This window comes from Sardina pilchardus, chromosome 8, assembly GCF_963854185.1.
Source record: "Sardina pilchardus chromosome 8, fSarPil1.1, whole genome shotgun sequence".
Classification (NCBI taxonomy): Eukaryota; Metazoa; Chordata; class Actinopteri; order Clupeiformes; family Clupeidae; genus Sardina; species Sardina pilchardus.
The window spans coordinates 17,763,653-17,781,985 of NC_085001.1; the positions used below are offsets into that span (position 1 = coordinate 17,763,653).

The 18,333-nt window shown below is 40.1% G+C and overlaps 1 protein-coding gene across 1 annotated transcript in view; it reads right to left on the reverse strand.

Moving 5' to 3' along the window:
* The window catches only part of LOC134088871 (NXPE family member 3-like), a 51,679-nt gene extending 33,637 nt beyond the window's left edge, over positions 1-18,042 (reverse strand). The window contains exons 1-2 of the mRNA XM_062543034.1: positions 18,039-18,042; positions 17,808-17,869 (exon numbers count right to left, since the gene is read on the reverse strand). Of these exons, the coding sequence (XP_062399018.1) occupies positions 17,808-17,864 (57 nt within the window). The 5' untranslated portion in view covers positions 17,865-17,869; positions 18,039-18,042. The remainder of the gene's footprint in view (positions 1-17,807; positions 17,870-18,038) is intronic.
* Between the last annotated feature and the right edge of the window lie 291 nt (positions 18,043-18,333).

The following is an 18,333-nucleotide window of genomic DNA, read 5'->3' on the forward strand; positions in this document are numbered from 1 at the left end:
GATGGGGGACTCGAGTCTAGTGACTTGACTCGAGTCAGACTTAAGTCGCCAGATTGAGGACTTGTGACTTGCTTGATCAACAGTGAGAAAAGACTTGACTTGACTTGGACTTGCTACTCATGACTTGAGACTTGACTTAGACTTGCATGCAATGACTTGACAAGTCATTGCTGTCTTGGTTAATTGGTGAATAATAATAATAAAAACGATTTTCGATTGGATATTTCCTGTTGCATGTGGGCGAACCTGGCAACCTCTCTACTAGCTGCTAGGTGACGCGCCCGCCATCTACAGTAGAGCGGTCGGGGTTTAGAAGGTGGAAGCTGTTACCAGTTCTGCTGCTATTGCAGCAGCCAGTGTTCCCAAAATCATAACATTTGGATTTAAAGACTATTCAACTCAACAAAAGAAACGATTCGCCGAGTGCAAGGTGTGCAGCGCAAAAATATCCGACACATCCAGCACCACGTCAAATGTTATCCGCCATTTCCGACTACACAAAGAAAAGTAAGAAATGTCTCTAGCTAACTTCACATTATTTTTAATCTAACGTTAGCTGGCAGGGCTAACATCCCATCTCCATCAGTAAAACGTGACAAGAGCTTACTGTTTGCACCACATTAAGTTTGATCATGTTGACTTAGTTTCACATTGATCCCGCCTATAACAGACAATTTGACTGAAATAAGGTAGCCTAGCTGAAATTGCCAGATTGATTCACTTGGCAGATCAGGTCTAGCTAGCGCTAGTTGCTAGTCCAAAGTCTACTAGAAAATCACTCAGAGTGCGCAAACCTCGTTGGTGGAGAGAAAAACTTCGAAACGGTATTTGTCCCGAGACTCCCGACGCACATAATTGTTGACATTCTCGATAATGTCGAGGGGAAGCTGAGACAAATCATGCATGACTGCAAGTAGGCTACTTCTTTGTGTTGGATGAGAGTAGGCTACATCACATCTGTAGCCTACTCTCACCATGGACGTTAGGAAATGTGATACATTCTTAAAAATGGAATGGGAGCATAAATGCATTGAATATGAGGCTATGTTGCACTAACTGGTTTTCAGTTTTGTACTATCATTGAATGGTGATTTATGTGAGCCCTTTGCACTGAAATTAATACTTTACACTCATGTGGCTGTCAAATCCTACTTGTATTTGCCGTTTCATTTGAGCATGAAAAAAAATGAAATATATTATATACATTTTATTCTTATTCAGAATTATTTTGTAGCTTCTCTCATGTCAGATGTGCGAAAGTGCGCAGCCACATTTGGCCCTCTGATGGTGATAAAAAATTGTGGCCCTCTTAGTCATGAAAGTTGCCCATCCCTGGTCTACCACAGCAATGTAGCGGTTAGTTTGTTAGCGCTAGCTGCTTTTATTTTTATTAAATAATTATATAAAGTATAACAGCCAAACAACATGCACAAACCCTATTACTGTAAATGTATGTAAAAGTATATGAGAGATGTATGACATGAATGAGAAATGGGCCACTTTCAAGAGTAAATCGTAGTATATAGCCTAACATAAGTGTCTCCATTTCATTTCCGTATGGTATTTATTAATGGAATATTATGCAATGAAAACTTTTTTGAAGGAGTAGTGGACATAGAAGTTGTATTTGTTCAAGTTCATTCCTTCTTGCACTTCTTTGTCTTTTGTCTTTTGCAACATATCGAAAAAATGGTTGTAAATAAAAGGAAGTGGTTTGCTGCTGTTCCCATGATAAACTACCATGTTGAGTACTCTGTCTGGTAATTATTGTTTGGTACACCAGGCCCTGTAGTCGTTCCTAGTAATTCTGATCCTGCTGGTCCTAGTGAGCATTTATAATTATTCTTTAGCCTTATATCCCCTTCTTCTATTTGTTAGCCCTTTTGTGCAAAGGAGGGCTACATAAAACGTAGGCTGCCGTCTCTTCAAGTTTTAAGACGGTTGTCTTCCAGCTTATTATATGACTTGACTTGTGACTTGCTTGACCTAAGCTATGACTTGACTTGACTTGACTCGACCTGAGCTATGACTTGACTTGACTTGACTCGACCCTCACAAAAACGACTTGGGACTTGCTTGAGACTTGAAGGTTAAGACTTGAGACTTGCTTGAGACTTGCATATGTGTGACTTACTCCCATCTCTGCAGTACAGTAATGTCTATAAAATGGATTTATAGTGTTTTGGAGAAGAGCTCTTCATTTAGAGTTGTGAGTTTCATATGAAGAGTACAGAAAATTCTCCAAGTACACTACTGTAACATAACTCAATGCAAAAAAACCCAGAATCTATTGCACCCAACAGTACACAACAGAAAACGTGATCAGGGTGTGAAGTTCTTTTATTTTCTTCATTCACACCACACACACACACACACACACACACACACACCACAGTCACTGTGCGCATTAGCAACAAGTGTCTTCATTTTTGAGTCGTTGTGTGTAATGAATGACGCCAGGTGTGTTCATTGTGTTCAGTTATTGCTGACTGTGGCAAGCATTTTGCATCACATGAGCTTTCATTTGAGAATATGTTTAGCAACATTTTTAGCAAGGAAAAATGTGCTTAGATTTATGAGAACAGAGGATTGTGTTTTGTGAATTGTGTCTTCATGTGAAATGAGTTTATGGTATTGAAAAATTGAGGCTAGATTTAGTAAATGTGTTTAGACAACTGGTCATTTGGTTTAGAGGATTGGCTTTTGTGTTTTAGCATTTGAGAAAAACTGTAATTAAAAGTAATTTCTGTCAGATAGAAATAGCCAGTCCAAAACATGAAGGGATCATTGATTAATTGTGTATGCTAAAGTGAATTCTTACTCAATACTGACTCGCCGGCTTTATTGTGTCGTCACATACGAGCATCACATTATAGGATTTTGAGATATGGGGCAAACTTCATCACTACCATCCTCAAGATGCTATCGCCAGGCATCACCAAATGGCGGACCGCGGTCCGGGTCCGGACCCAGTGACGCTGCTGTCCGGACCCGTTGAAATTGTCGGCCTAATATTATCAAAGAGCATCGTCCGTAGCCAAGCCAATCAACTCGATTGTTTACCTTTCAGCAACAGAGAATAGGCCTAGCGGGAGAGAGAGGAGATGAGAGAAAATGGCTTGCTCAAAAATGATGGTGAAAACCGAACTTTTAAAGATGAATGGACGGACGGACCAATACGTTCGTGCTGCTGTGAATATGCGCTGTGAAACTGTGGCGACGTTAGCGTGCGTCACTGAGATCAAACACGGGTCGTTAGAGGAAAGGTACACGCAGAAGTCCGCAGTGAGGGCAAGTAAAACTTGAGAAGCACTCCGAGAGCTAACAAACAGACAAACAAACGCGAACCCCGATGAAAACATTACTTTCCTTGGCGGAGGTAGGATAATAATTATCAAATTGAAAGCACACTATGACAGGTCTACTCGTGTGATCACGCATGCATGTACAGGCAAATTAGTGTTCGTTAAAGATTGCGTGGATTTTGATGCAACACAAGAGAGCATTTAGCGATGGGACAGCAGCTGTGAATGAGTGCTTAATGCGGCTGCAGAAACTTTACAGATCCCATTGTCCGCTTCAACAACAAGATACAAGAACATCTGAACTATTAGCAGAGGATACTAGAACGCAGTATGCAAAGGTCTTTTTTTCTTTTCTTAAAGATCCACTTTTATTTTATTCAAAAGATTCGGAATGTTTTACATTAGGCCTGGGCTGCTTGAAATAGGCCCTAAGTTCAGGCTGCTCAAAGTTATTTTGCACTTCTATTCTATTCAGAATAAATTCAGTGTCTGTTGTCTGTCTTTCTTGAAATGTAGGCCTAGTAAAGACTACAGTATTGTTTTGCATTCAAGTACCATTCAAGTTAAGACTTTTTGGTATGTTACAAGCATATTACTTTGAAAACACTTGAAATGTAACAATAAATTAAATAGGCCTAGAAATGTACATGCGTTATTGATTTTATTAACTTCAGGGTAGCCTACACTATTTTCAGTGACAATTTAAGATTCGGACCTTTGCCGGGAGGACATTTTAGTAACTGGACCTCTTTGAATTTTAATTGAATACCCCTGTGCTATCCCAACCAATGAAATTGCTCCTACAACGAGGGATGCTTCACTAACCTAGAGACTAGGCTATAGATTATTTTGTGCCACATTAACTAACTGATAGACTTTCTAACTTAGCATAAGATAGGCTACTAGGCTGGTTGAACCCTGCCTGAACTTCCGGGGAATTTGAATTTCGCCCGGCAGCTCAGCCTCAGGCTGGAAACCAGCAGATCCTTTTCCTCTGTTTACTGCCAGAACCTTTGGCTCCAATCAGAAACGGCCATACTCTAGTCCTGGCACGCTATTGGCCGGTGACGTGACGATAACTAAACTTAAGCAACGCGAAGTGCAGTAGAAACAAAACGCAGCCTCACCAGACTAATGTTCAATCTTAAAAGATTGAGCTTAGTATGGTGAAAACCAGACTAATAAGATATACTGTAGCTTCACAGTGACATTTCATCTTTCATATCTTACCGTAGGGCAACAAGTTAACTCTTTGACTTAGCGCCCTACATGTAGCTCAACATGTTACGCATTATTACAAGCCTATTCTGCACACTTAAACGTACTGTAAAGCAACTCAAGAAGAGGCATTAATGAATGCACTGATAAGATGGGTGTGCCTACCATAGTATTCATTCCTGCAGGCGCCCCTGACTGCAGCTGACGTAAATGGCAGCCTGTCTTAGATTGTCACACCCATGGAGGTATTATATATAACTGGAGAGTGTGACTAAGTCCCACTGGGCTGGTCAATCCGGCCAATTCCAGAGCAGTAGATAAAACAGAGAGGTGACACTCCCATAGATCTCCATAGGAAAACATGGCAGCGCTTTTTCCAGGCTATTTCCTCATTATGGGACTTTTGGAACTATTTACAGCCAATCTCTTGGTCAGTAGTCAATGAGTTAATTGATTTGTTAATTGATTGGTTTTATGCGATACTGGTGCTAAATCAATACTTTTAAAACCGTGCCGGTGCCAAAACGGTGCTTGAACCGGTACTTTGCCTATTGCTTTGCCTATTGCTTTTTAATTATTATTTATTTTTTCTTTTTTATTTCATTGATAAGACAAATTGTTGAGACAATACCCAGGGGGCAAAGGGGGTTTTACAGACATGGGCTGCTGTAAAAGGTTGTTATGCAAAAATAAAATCTAGTATGTCCCAGGATCACAACCTGGGTGGACAACCCGGTCAATAAGCTGCTGTTTGTGTGTTATCGCCGTTTAACAAGTAGATATCCCCACAAGAAATCCTCAGATGATTATTTACATTAAGGCAATACCTTTTAGTATTGCAAGTTTTTTTTTAAATATCATGTCTAAATATGTAAATGAGGCATCATACAAATGTACGCAATAGCCTAATTATCAAAAGTTTGGCCTGTACCTTATGGGTAAATAGTAATACAGTAAGAAACAGCCAGGCTGAGCCTAACCTATACATTTTCTAGGATCTTACACCCTGTAGATATTTCGGAAATTTCGCAACTACAGCAGAAATTTGAATTAGGAAATAACAATTTTTTTCAATATTTGCAAATCAGGGATTATATACGAAAACATGTAAAGGAGTTTCAGATCGAGTCGAGAACATCGATAGATGATTGTTTGAAACTATCATCAAGACTACCAAAATTGATTACACACATTTATCATACTCTTTTATCATTAAGCTCCCCCTCTCCCAACATACATAGATGCAAATGGGAAAAAGAACTTGGTGAACCAATTACAAATGAGTTATGGGACAGCGCCTTGGAAAAGATTAATACCTGCTCTTTCAGTGCAAGACATTCTCCCATTCAATTTAAAGTTATCTATAAGTTACACTTTTCAAAGGAAAAACTACATGACATATATCCAGAAATATCACCTATGTGTGATAAATGCAACTCCTCTGTTGCAACTCACCTTCATAGTTATGCTTTGTGCCCCAAAATTCATTCTTTTTGGTGTGATGTTTTTGGTATAATGTCTGAGGTTATGGGAACGATAATTGAGCCAGATCCTATACTCATTGTTCTTGGTGTATCTGAAACTTTCAGGGCATTCTCCAAAGCACAGCAGCGTTTCATTTCATATAGCCTCATAATAGCAAAAAAACTGATCCTCACATTATGGAAGAGTGTAAACGCACCCACATCAAAGATGTGGCTAGACAGCCTTACGAATACACTTCATCTAGAAAGGATAAGGCACATTCTGAAAGACAGACTTCAACATTTTGATAAAACCTGGCAACCCTTTACATCATACCTTATGCAACAGCCCATCTTATAATATGCTGTAAGCAGCACTGACGCAGTTAAGAGTAGGGTCTTCAGGGATGGGGGGGGGGGGGGGGGGTCCCAGTCAACCTCAGCCTGATGACCTGATATGTCCCTTATGTTACATTGTCTGTTTTGTTTGTTTTCTATGTTTTGTTTTGTTTTTTCTGTTGTGTTCTATCAGCATACAATATCCTCTTCGACTTTGTGAGCATACTTGTAAGCAAAAAAAGAGGCTGAAATGTATTAATGATTGTACCTGTATCTTGAGTGCTCAATAAAATACATTTGAGAAAAAAAAAGGAGATGGAAAGAAGATGCAAAGAAGCAGTGCGTGTTAATGTAGGCTATTATTTCTGAAGTGTTTTGTTAATGTCATTGTATATTTGCGCAGGCGTTTATATTGTTATTGTGCATATTCATGATAAATGCATATGTCAATGTGTATGAGTTGTGTTTTGATAGACTTCATTATAAACTTGATTATAAATAAAATCATATAAATATAAATTGTAATTATAAACTTGATTAATTTATCTGTGAACTTCGCCCAATGCGAAGTTTGTACAGGTTTAACAGAGATGGCTACCATTACCATTGCCAATTATAACTTTACATTGACACTATTATAAACTGCGGATTGTGATATGTGAAGACCAAGTCGAATGTGGAAATACTGTAGGCTACTCCAAAAAGTTTATTTAGAGGAAAGTGCAGCTGCACAGTTGACAGCACTGTAAAAGCAGCACAATTTCTATGGTTCAAATGAAGCACATACTGTAGCCAGAACCATGCACGTTTGACATGCACTTCCACACTTGCTAGGCTGTTCCACTGCATGTGATCTTGACGGCTGGGGAGGGTACTAGGAAGGTGTGTACGACTGAATATGACTTCGTTCAGGATACTGCAACACACGTTATAACGTCAGCGTTATCTGTGTTTCACTAAACTCTGTTGCCACTGTAGCAGTGACGCTACTTACCCTCGTTGGAGAAGGCTGGACGCTCTGTGTGTTAGCAAATCAGGGTTGGTCTTATGATTTTGAAAGTAATATAATTTGTAACGTGGCTTTTCCGATTTGTAATTTTGAAATCGATTAATCAATCGATTCATAGTACATATCAACCGATCCAGGGGTTTGCCTTCCGATGCACTCGCATTTTGAACGTTCCGAATGATTTCCGATACGTATCGGTTAATCTTTACACCCCTAATATGGATATGTTATGATATGGATATGATATGTTAAATAAGTTGTGTCACAAGGTGACTTGGGGGAGGGAACTAACATGTTGCGAATTGTTCCATTGGGGAAGATAAATGAGGGGCGCCGCCCGGAACAAGATGGCTGCCCAAGGGAACTACCAGAGAATGGGTGCCTCATTCAGAGTTTATACGTCCTCCCTCGCTCCTCGGGCCTCGATCCTCACTGATCTACAAAAGAAAGATAGAAGTAGGGATAGACTATCCCATTGTTGCCGCCCCATCATTCTTTATGTAGATCAGTGAAGATCGAGGCCCGAGGAGCGAGGGAGGTACGGTGGCCGAGAAGGGTCACAACACATGCATATTCAAAAACATCTGCATTCTCAGGGTCACAACACATGCATATTCAAAAATATCTGCAACCTCAGAAAACACTTTCAAACTCAGAAAACGCGAGCAAATATGGAAACGAACTGCAAACTAGATGGAAACAAACTGCAAACTAGATGGAAAAGAACTGCAAACTAAATGGAAACTAACTGCAAACTACATGAAAACGAAATGCAACTACGAAAACGAAATGCAACTACGAAAACGGAGATGGGGACCATAATCAGTGACGGACCCACACCCTGTTTACGGTCGTGGCCTCTGTCCAGAGAAGTGAAAGTGTTTGTAAATCAATTGTATCATATAGACCTCTGAAGTTCGCCTACAAAAAAGCTTCCATCTTTGCCCAAATAAGGAGATACGGTATCTTGAGATTTTTTCTATGGGAAAATAACATGGGGATTTTCAATTATCGCACCTGTTAAACTCACCTGGGGATGATGACATTGGAAATGCAGACGTTTTTCGCTAGACAGTTTTGTCCACTGCCGTCTAGTGGATACTGTGATCTCCGGTAGGTGAAGACGGCACACTTTGTTCTTTGCTACCCCAGAGCTAACTTACAATGCAACTTGCCATAGGCAGTTAGCTTCAATTAACTCCCGGATCTCCTTATATGGGCAAAGATGGCAGCTTTGGATCCTTTTTGTAGGCGAACTTCAGAGGTCTATTGATAGTGTTTCTGTGAGGCATTTTTGAAAGGCACTGCCAGTTAGTTGACATGTGTCCGGTTTTGTGACCAATAAATTCACCTGAAGTCACGTAGGCTACTGGCCATCTGTCATGTTAGCCTTAGCTAGCTAGCTGTCGGCTAATCAGCGGTTTAGCCTACACACAAATCGTTGACGACCTTTCAAATCCTGAAAAAAATCCACGAAACGGACGATGTTGATGTTGTTAGGCAATAGGGTAGCTGTGATATAAATGGTGTAACGAATTTCGAAGTGTAAACTAATTTTATGTTGAAAATCCTCAAACCTTTCCCCATTGGAATGAATGGAAAACATAGCGTCCATAGGAGATAATTTAAAGTCGAAATATTATTTTTTGTAGGCTAATTGACGTCAGTTCTATGTTAGAATAGGCCTATGTATGTACAGTATGTTATGTTATTTGGCATTATTAGACATGATTCTGGCGATTTATGCCCAAAGACGTAACGTTAGCTCTCCAGCAGATTGGAAATTCACGGAGCCCGTCACTGATTATGGTCCCCCAGGAAACATCATCTACTTGCAGTTCGTTTTCATCTAGTTTGCAGTTCGTTTCCATATTTGCTCGTGTTGTGAATATTTGCAGCGTTTTCTGAGTTAGAAAGTGTTTTCTGAGTTTGCAGGGGTTTTTCTGAGTTTGCAGGGTTTTTTCTGAGGTTGCAGGTTTTTTCTGAGGTTGCATACATTTTTGAACATGCATGTGTTGTGACCCTGAGGTTGCAGATGCTTTTGAATATGCATGTGTTGTGACCCTTCTCGGCCACCGTAGGGAGGACATATAAACGCTGAATGAGAGGCACCTAATGTCTAATAGGGGGAGAACGGCCACTCTCTAAATACTTCCGCATGGTACTGCAACTAGAGGGCGATCGCGAGCAAGTGGAGAATGAATGGAGGTGAATGTTTCCCCTTTTCTCTGGATATATTTTTTTTGTGTAGAAATCGGAATATTGCATGCGAAAGGGGGGTCAAAGAAAATACACACGGCTGAGTATTAGATTTTTTAAGTCCCTTAATTGTTCTAAAAAGCCTTTCAAATGTGTCAATGACGTCATTCATTAGCAGGATGCTAGTGTGTTATGGGCAACAACGACCAAGGCTGTGAGAAACCAAAGGGCCATAAGTAATTGTTCATTCAACATTCAACCTATAATCCATATTGAGCTTGCAGAAACTAAAATCCAAACTGCCATTTTTCAATGACAATCAGTTGAAACAGACCAATTTAGCTGTAGGCTATAGCCCAATAGACCCCCATTGTTTTGCACTTGCTCGTGATCGCCCCTAGTGGAACTGCAACAGGAACTGCAGGTACAATGGAGTTAATAGGGAGTGAACCGGCTCTCCCTAACCCCGCGTTCACACTGTCTACGTCCGTCAACGGATCTCGGAGGTTGTGTCTGCCGTATGTGTATTTGCATACACGCCATCTGATTGGCTGATGGATCCGTCGCTGCCTGAAAAGTTGAACATTTCTCAACTTTCTTGACGGAGGCAACGGAGCTGAAGGAACGGACGGACCCACAATGCATTTGGAGTCCGCCCCATGCAAAGTGAGTGAGATCCGTTTACGGACGTAGACAGTGTGAACGCAGGGTAAATGGGCTCTGGAACTACTGCAAACAAAACATTTTTAATCAAGAGTGCTAATGAGTTGCAGGTGTGATGCATGTCAGCGGGGTGGGGGTGGGGGGGGCGGTGATTGGCAAATTGGCCACAGCCTGTAGCACCGCATTATGTAATAACACCGCATTATGTAATAATGTAATAAATGTGCACACCATTGTGTAATAATTGCCGCATTCTGTAATAATCTGCCGCATTATGTAATACACTTCTTGAACGCAATATGTAATTCATTCTGCTGCATTATGTAATAAGTTATTACATATTGCGGTTGTTACTACATAATGTGGCTGTTGCGTTTTTTTTTTTTTTGCCAAATGTAACAATTGGTGCATTATGTAATAACAAACCAAAATTGACATTTTCATTGATTAAAAACAGCTTGATAATGTGTATTTTACTCAAAATTAATGCTTACAAATGAGTATTAATTTAACGATGCAATTAAGTATTTAAGCAACTAAATGAAAAACAATTCAGCTGCAACATACAGCCTAACACACTGATCACACACTGGAACTGCAGAATAATAAAGTGAATTTTAACAATGTTCTTTACCTACAGTAAAACAGGCCATGACTCACATTTCACACACATATAGCCAAACTATCAGTATATGGAGGGAACTGCCTATCAGAATTCTATTTGATTTATGCTGTTCAGGCACTTAGCCTAAGCCACTACTTGATATTGCTCCTCCTGCAAGGTACTGATTGGGACTCAGTACTGGCTAGGCTAGGCCTGCTAGTGGAAAGGCAATGTTTAAACGTAAATTCTTAGGGCCCGAGCACCGAGGTGCTGAAGCGGCTGCACCGTAGGTGCAAGGCCCTATTGTTTTTGCTCAGATTAAATTTCTTCCGGCCCACGTTTTGCCTTTTTTCACCAACTTGGCATGCTCTAACACTCTTGAAATTTGGCAGCTATGTGTGGAATTGGTAACACTACTAAGTGACAGAGCTCTGGCCTAGGGTGTGGCTCAGGGACTCTAAAGCGCCACCTAACGCGTTGTCTGTTGTGGTTGACACATACATTCACGGAAATGGCCCAGATTTGGTGGACATGTGTGTTCTATTCATCTAAACAATTTTACATTTAAACTTTATAGTGAATCTTAGAAGAGTTAGAGTTGTGATTATGATTATGATTTCTGCACATCACATATTTGAAAAAAGTCTCCTGGACGGTTTATCGAAATCATGTCATATAAGCACTAAAATGATCTTGAGGGGTTGCTCAAGAGGAACTGCGATCAGATTTTTTAATTTTCGAAGTATATCGAAATGGTGAAGGTTTGAATTATGGCGTCTTATTAAGAAACAGGAAGTTGGTGTTCTAGGCAGAAAAAAGGTTTTAAATTGGATGTAACTTGGCAGCTACATGTGGAATTGCTTCTGCTAGTCAGAGACAGAGCTCTGGCCTAAGGTGTGGCTTCGGGACTCTATAGCGCCACCTAGCAGCACGTTATCTGTTGTGGTTGACACAAACATTCACGAAAATGAACCAAATTTGGTGGACTTGTGTGTTATTGCTATCGCTAATCAGAGACAGAGCTTTGGCCTAGGGTGTCACTTAGGGATTTATAGCGCCACCTAGTGCGTTGTCTGTTGTGGTTGACACATACATTCACGAAAATGAACCAAATTTGGTGGGCACATGTGTTATTGCAATCGCTATTCAGAAACAGAGCTCTAGCCTAGGCTGTGGCTTAGGGACTCTATAGCGCCACCTAGCGTGTTGTCTGTTGTGGTTGACACATACATTCACGAAAATTAACCAAATTTGGTGGGCTTGTGTATTATTGCTATCGCTAGTCAGAGACAGAGCTCTAGCTCTATAGTGCCACCTTGCGTGTTGTCTGTTGTGGTTGACACATACATTCACGAAAATTAATCAAATGTTGTTGGCTTGTGTGTTATTGCTACCGCTAGTCAAAGACAGAGCTCTAGCCTAGGGCGTGGCTTAGGGACTCTATTGCGCCACCTAGCGCATTGTCGGTTGTGGTTGACGCATACATTTACGAAAATTAACCAAATTTGGTGGGCTTGTGTGTTATTGCTATTGCTAGTCAGAGACAGAGCTCTGGCCATAGACCTAAAAAAAATGGACAAACAGACTCCGTTGTTCTCAATGGGAGGGGGCTGAAACAAAAATTTGCTTACTTTCCATCGTACTGCGCAGACTCATAATCATTTTGTGACGTTAGCCATCCTGTACATTGGCTGTAACTCGTCTGATAGATGGGATTTTCCGAACAACTGTCAATCCATAATTAACGTTCGTTTTTAATATTATCATTATGTGTACTTGCCTCTAGGTAATGCTTTACCCTATCAAACAGTAGGCTACCGTAGGCTACACGCTTTTTCACTGATCTTGCGAATGACTTTCCGTCATGGTTTTTGTGCAGGCTGGACTGAGCTTCTTATCCAAACATTCTACGGGGAATCTTCCCTCCAACCGACATGCTAACTATACTTCTTTGCGGGAAACCAACGTTATATACGGGGAAGACGTGAATTAGTTTTGCCTTCGATACCCTATACAGAATACACAGAAGCTATAAGGGCGACACAGGACACATGTTACATGAAGTTATGGGATTGCAAAAAAATCTGCAATCTATGGCCGTCCATGGGAGTTAGCAGAGTGTTGATCACCAGCTCAATTCGTGTCTCTACTTCCGGGAATATGCCTGCCCCCTTAGCTCTGGCCGAGGGTGTGGCTTAGGGACTCTATAGCTCCACCTAGCGCATTGTCTGTTGTGGTTGACACGTACATTCACGAAAATGAACCAAATTTGGTGGGCATGTGTTTTGCTATAGCTATTCAGAGACAGAGCTCAGGCCGAGGGTGTGGCTTAGGGACTCTATAGCGCCACCTAGTGTGTTACCTGTTGTGGTTGACGTATACATTCACGAAAATGAATCAAATTTGGTGAGCTTGTGTGTTATTACTGCCGCTAGTCAGAAACAGAGCTCTGGCCTAGGGTGTGGCTTAGCGACTCTATAGCGCCACCTAGCACATTGTCTATTATGGTTGACACATACATTCACGACAATTAGGTAGGCTTGTGTGTTATTGCTGCAGCTAGTCAGAGAGCTTTGGCCTAGGGTGTGGCTTAGGGACTCTATAGCGCCACCTAGCCTGTTGTCTGTTGTGGTTGACACATACATTGATGAAAATTAACCAAATGTGGTGGGTATGTGTGTTGCTCATGCACATGCCCACCAACAATTACGTATTGCTTTGTTAGATTCCGAAATAACCGGGCCCGCCATCGCCGCTTGCAGCTATATTTATTATATTTTTTGTTGTACTACAAACTAAGCAGGATTTAGACTGAGATGAACTTGAAAAGAAAACCTTTTATGTTAATATGTGTTAGTTTAGCTTATGGTTGGCTATGTCAACACCAGCTAACTTAGCCAATAATATAATAATATCTGTTAACAGAAAACAGATTGCATGGCACACCCATCTTGTGCACAGCCCATGTTTAATTATTTGGTGCTGCATGTCTTATCTTTGCTGCTGCTTGAGCAAAGACAGAGATTTACTTGACAATTTTATAAATTGGTTAACTATCAGAAGCACTTGCCTCATGACTAATATGACTGCAAATATTAATTGAAAAGAACCCCTTGTGCGTTTAAATGAGCACAACCAAAGTTAAAAGGTGGATTGTTACAATGTAAGCAGAGCAATAGTTGACATACTGTCCCCTTACTTATCATTTTTGAGTAAAATACACATTATCATGCTGTTTTTAATCAATAAAAATGTCAATTTTGGTTGGTTACTACATAATGCACACATTGTTACATTTGGCAAAAAAAAAAAAAAATGCTACAACTGCATTATGTAGTAACAACCGCAATATGTAATAATGTAATATGTAAAATAAATGTATTTTACTCAAAAATGATAAGTAAGAGGACAGTATGTCAACTATTGCTCAGCTTACATTGTAACAATCAACCTTTAGTTGTGCTCATTTAAACGCACAAGGGGTTCTTTTCAATTAATATTTGCAGTCATATTAGTCATGAGATCAAGTTTGGAGGTAAGTGCTTCTGATAGTTAACCAATTTATTGTCAACTGGATGATAAATGACAGCAATTCTGTAGGCAAGATGGGTGTGCTATGCATTCTGTTTTCTGTTGTCAGATATTATTATGTTATTGGCTAAGTTAGCTGGTGTTGACATAGCCAACCATAAGCTAAGCTAACGCATATTAACATAAAAGGTTTTCTTTTCGGCCCCAGCCGTGGCGCGACTGGCTGGGGCACCTGCACCGCACGCCGGCGACCCGGGTTCGATTCCCGCCCCGTGGTCCTTTCCGGGTCCCACCCCTGCTCTCTCTCCTGCTCATTTCCTGTCATACTCTCTACTGTCCTGTCCAATTAAAGGCATAAAAAAAGCCCAAAAAAATAATCTTTAAAAAAAAAAAAAAAAAAAAAGGTTTTCTTTTCAAGTTCATTGAGGACACAGTATTTCAGTCTAAATCCTACTTAGTTTGTAGTACAACAAAACAAAATTAATAATAATAAATATAGCCGCAAACGGCGATGGCGGGCCTGACATTTCGGAATCTATAAAAGCAATACGTACATGGTGGGCATGTGCATGAGCAACAAACATGCCCACCAAATTTGGTTAATTTTCATCAATGTATGTGTCAACCACACCAGACAACAGGCTAGGTGGCGTTATAGAGTCCCTAAGCCACACCCTAGGCCAGAGCTCTGTCTCTGACTAGCTGCAGCAACAACACACAAGCCTACCTAATTGTTGTGAATGTATGTGTCAACCATAATAGACAATGTGCTAGGTGGCGCTATAGAGTCCCTAAGCCACACCCTAGGCCAGAGCTCTATCCCTGACTAGCTGTAGCAATAACACACATGCCCACCAAATGTGGCTCATTTTCATGAATGTATCAACCACAACAGACAATGCGCTAGGTGGTGCTATAGAGTCCCTAAGCCACACCCTAGGCCAGACTTCTGTCTTTCACTAGTGGCAGCAATAACACACAAACCCACCAAATATGGTTAATTTCGTGAATGTTTGTGTCAACCACAATAGACAATGCGCTAGGTGGCGCTATAAAGTCCTTAAGCCACACCCTAGGCCAGAGCTCTGTCTCTGACTAGCAATAGCATTAACACACAAGCCCACCAAATTTGGTTAATTTTTGTGAATGTATGTGTCAACCACAACAGACAATGCGCTAGGTGGCGCTATAGAGTCCCTAAGCCACACCCTAGGCCAAAGCTCTGTCTCTGATTAGCAATAGCAACAACACACAAGTCCACCAAATTTGGTTCATTTTCGTGAATGTTTGTGTCAACCACAACAGATAACGTGCTGCTAGGTGGCGCTATAGAGTCCCGAAGCCACACCTTAGGCCAGAGCTCTGTCTCTGATTAGCAAAAGCAATTCCACATGTAGCTGCCAAGTTACATCCAATTTAAAACCTTTTTTCTGCCTATAACACCAACTTCCTGTTTCTTAAAAATAAGACGCCATAATTCAAAACTTCAATTTCAATATACTTCTTAATCTGGTCGCAATTCCTCTAGACAAACCCCTCAAGATCATTTTAGAACTTATATGACATGATTTCGATAAACCGTCTAGGAGTAGTGTTTCAAAATATGTGATGTGCAAAAAACACAATCATAACTCAAATTCTTCTAAGATTCACTTTAAAGTTGTAAAGTTGAATTGAATAGAACACACATGTCCACCAAATCTGGGCCATTTCCATGAATGTATGTGTCAACCACAACAGACAACGCATTAGGTGGCGCTATAGAGTCCCTGAGCCACATCCTAGGCCAGAGCTCTGTCACTTTGTAGTGTTACCAATTCCATATAATAGCTGCCAAATTTCAAGAGTTTTAGAGCATGCCAAGTTGGTGAAAAAAAGGCAAAACCTGGCCCGGAAGAAATTTAATCTGAGCAAAAACAATGAGGCCTTGCACCTACAGTGCAAACTTACGTTTAAACATTGCCTTTACACTAGCAGGCCTAGCTTAGCCAGTAATAGACACCACGAGTCCCAATCACTACCTTGCAGGAGGAGCAATATCAAGTAGTGGCTTAGGCTAAATGCCTGAACAGCATAAATCAAATGGAATTCTGATAGGCAGTTCCCTGATAGTTTGGCTATATGTGTGTGAAATGTGAGTCATGGCCTGTTTTACTGTAGGTAAAGAGCATTGTTAAAATTCACTTTATTATTCTGCAGTTCCATTGTGTGATCAGTGTGGCTGTATGTTGCAGCTGAATTGTTTTTCATTTAGTTGCTTAAATACATAATTGCATCGTTCAATTAATACTTATTTGTAAGCATTAATTTTGAGTAAAATACACATTATTAAGCTGTTATTAATCAATGAAAATGTCAATTTCGGTTGGTTATTACATAATGCACCAATTGTTACATTTGTCAAAAAAAAATGCAACACCTGCATTATGTAGTAACAACCGCAATATGTAATAACTTATTACATAATGCAGCAAAATGTATTACATATTGCGTTCAAGAAGTTTATTACATAATGCGTCAGATTATTACAGAATGCGGCAATTATTACATAATGGCGTGCACATTTATTACATTATTACATAATGCGGTGTTATTACATACAATGTGGTGCTACAGGCTGTCTCTATCTGACGAAAATGACTCTTAATTAAGTAGACATGGGGTGTAAGAAACTTGTGGATACCTGATGGGCTATTTGTGCTGCACCCAGTGTGAATTTGCAGCTTATTAAACCTACATTTGCAGGCAGACTAAATGAAGGCAACGCATATTAAACATACCGATATAAGCGTGCATCCATGTGTTGTGTTTCGAGCAGCATTTTAAGAGTCTGCAACTGCTGTTACTGTTGGAAACTTTTGATTTTATCTAGGCTATAGATAGGCTATTTTTTTAGTGGAACTGGTTGCACTGGTCTGAGAGTATGAGTGAGAAGAATGAGTGATCTGACTGATATTGAGTTACAGAATGACATCACCTACTTTTAATACGCTAACACAACAGACCTCACAGTTGGTGACAAACAATACACAACCCAATTAATGCGGAAAAATGTAACTCATCAGCTCTTCTCTCACTGATAAATTCTTTAATGAATTTTATACATGTTTCAATTAGTATGCTTCTGTTTTTATGTTAGATGCTCAAGTTCTCTCTCTTTCTCTCTCTCTCTCTCTCTCACACACACACTTGTTTATGTCCATGTTGTTAGTTAGAATAGATTGTTAGTCTGGTTTCCATTACTTTTGTAATGTAATATTGTTTTGACATATATACTGGTAAATGTGTAAATCACTGAAAATAGTATTGTAGAGGTAAGTGTAGTATAACTACTGTGAATGTTAAAATAGGAGTAATAAGTATTGTGAATGAAGATACAATATGGATAGGTACTGTACATTCATATATAATAGGGTACTGTACTGTAAATGAGGAATCTGCTGCCAGTAAGTTATGTTAAACAAATATCCACCTACCATGATAAACAGAAGTCCAAGTGACAAAACAACAAGTCCATATCGTAGACTGTGCATGCCTACTAAAACGGCAAAGATATAGTCAGTTAATCTTCATGATTAAAATAAGTGGAATAGGCTTATAGAAAAAAAAATATTGAAGCTCATGAAAACATGCCATCAGCACCTATGATGTCACAGAATGAATCATATGTTCAAAAACATTTTAAAAAGATAACAAAGGTTGCCTACTAACACTTCGGAGTTTGCACATACATCCCTTAGTTCTGATTGTTAAGCAGTGAACGATGCCAATAGAGCTCGACAGTCCCGCCCCTCCTCCAAGAGAGCGCGCTTCTGGTGCAGTAGAAATAAAGCGCAGACTCCCCATACTAATGTTCAATCTTAAAAGATTGAGCTTAGTATGGTGATAGCCAGACTAATAAAATATCACACTTGGAAACATTCAATATACAACCAAAAGTGTCATCTGTCAGTTGTGCAATTTTGTTTATTACTCTGTCAATATTAGATACCTGATTCATGA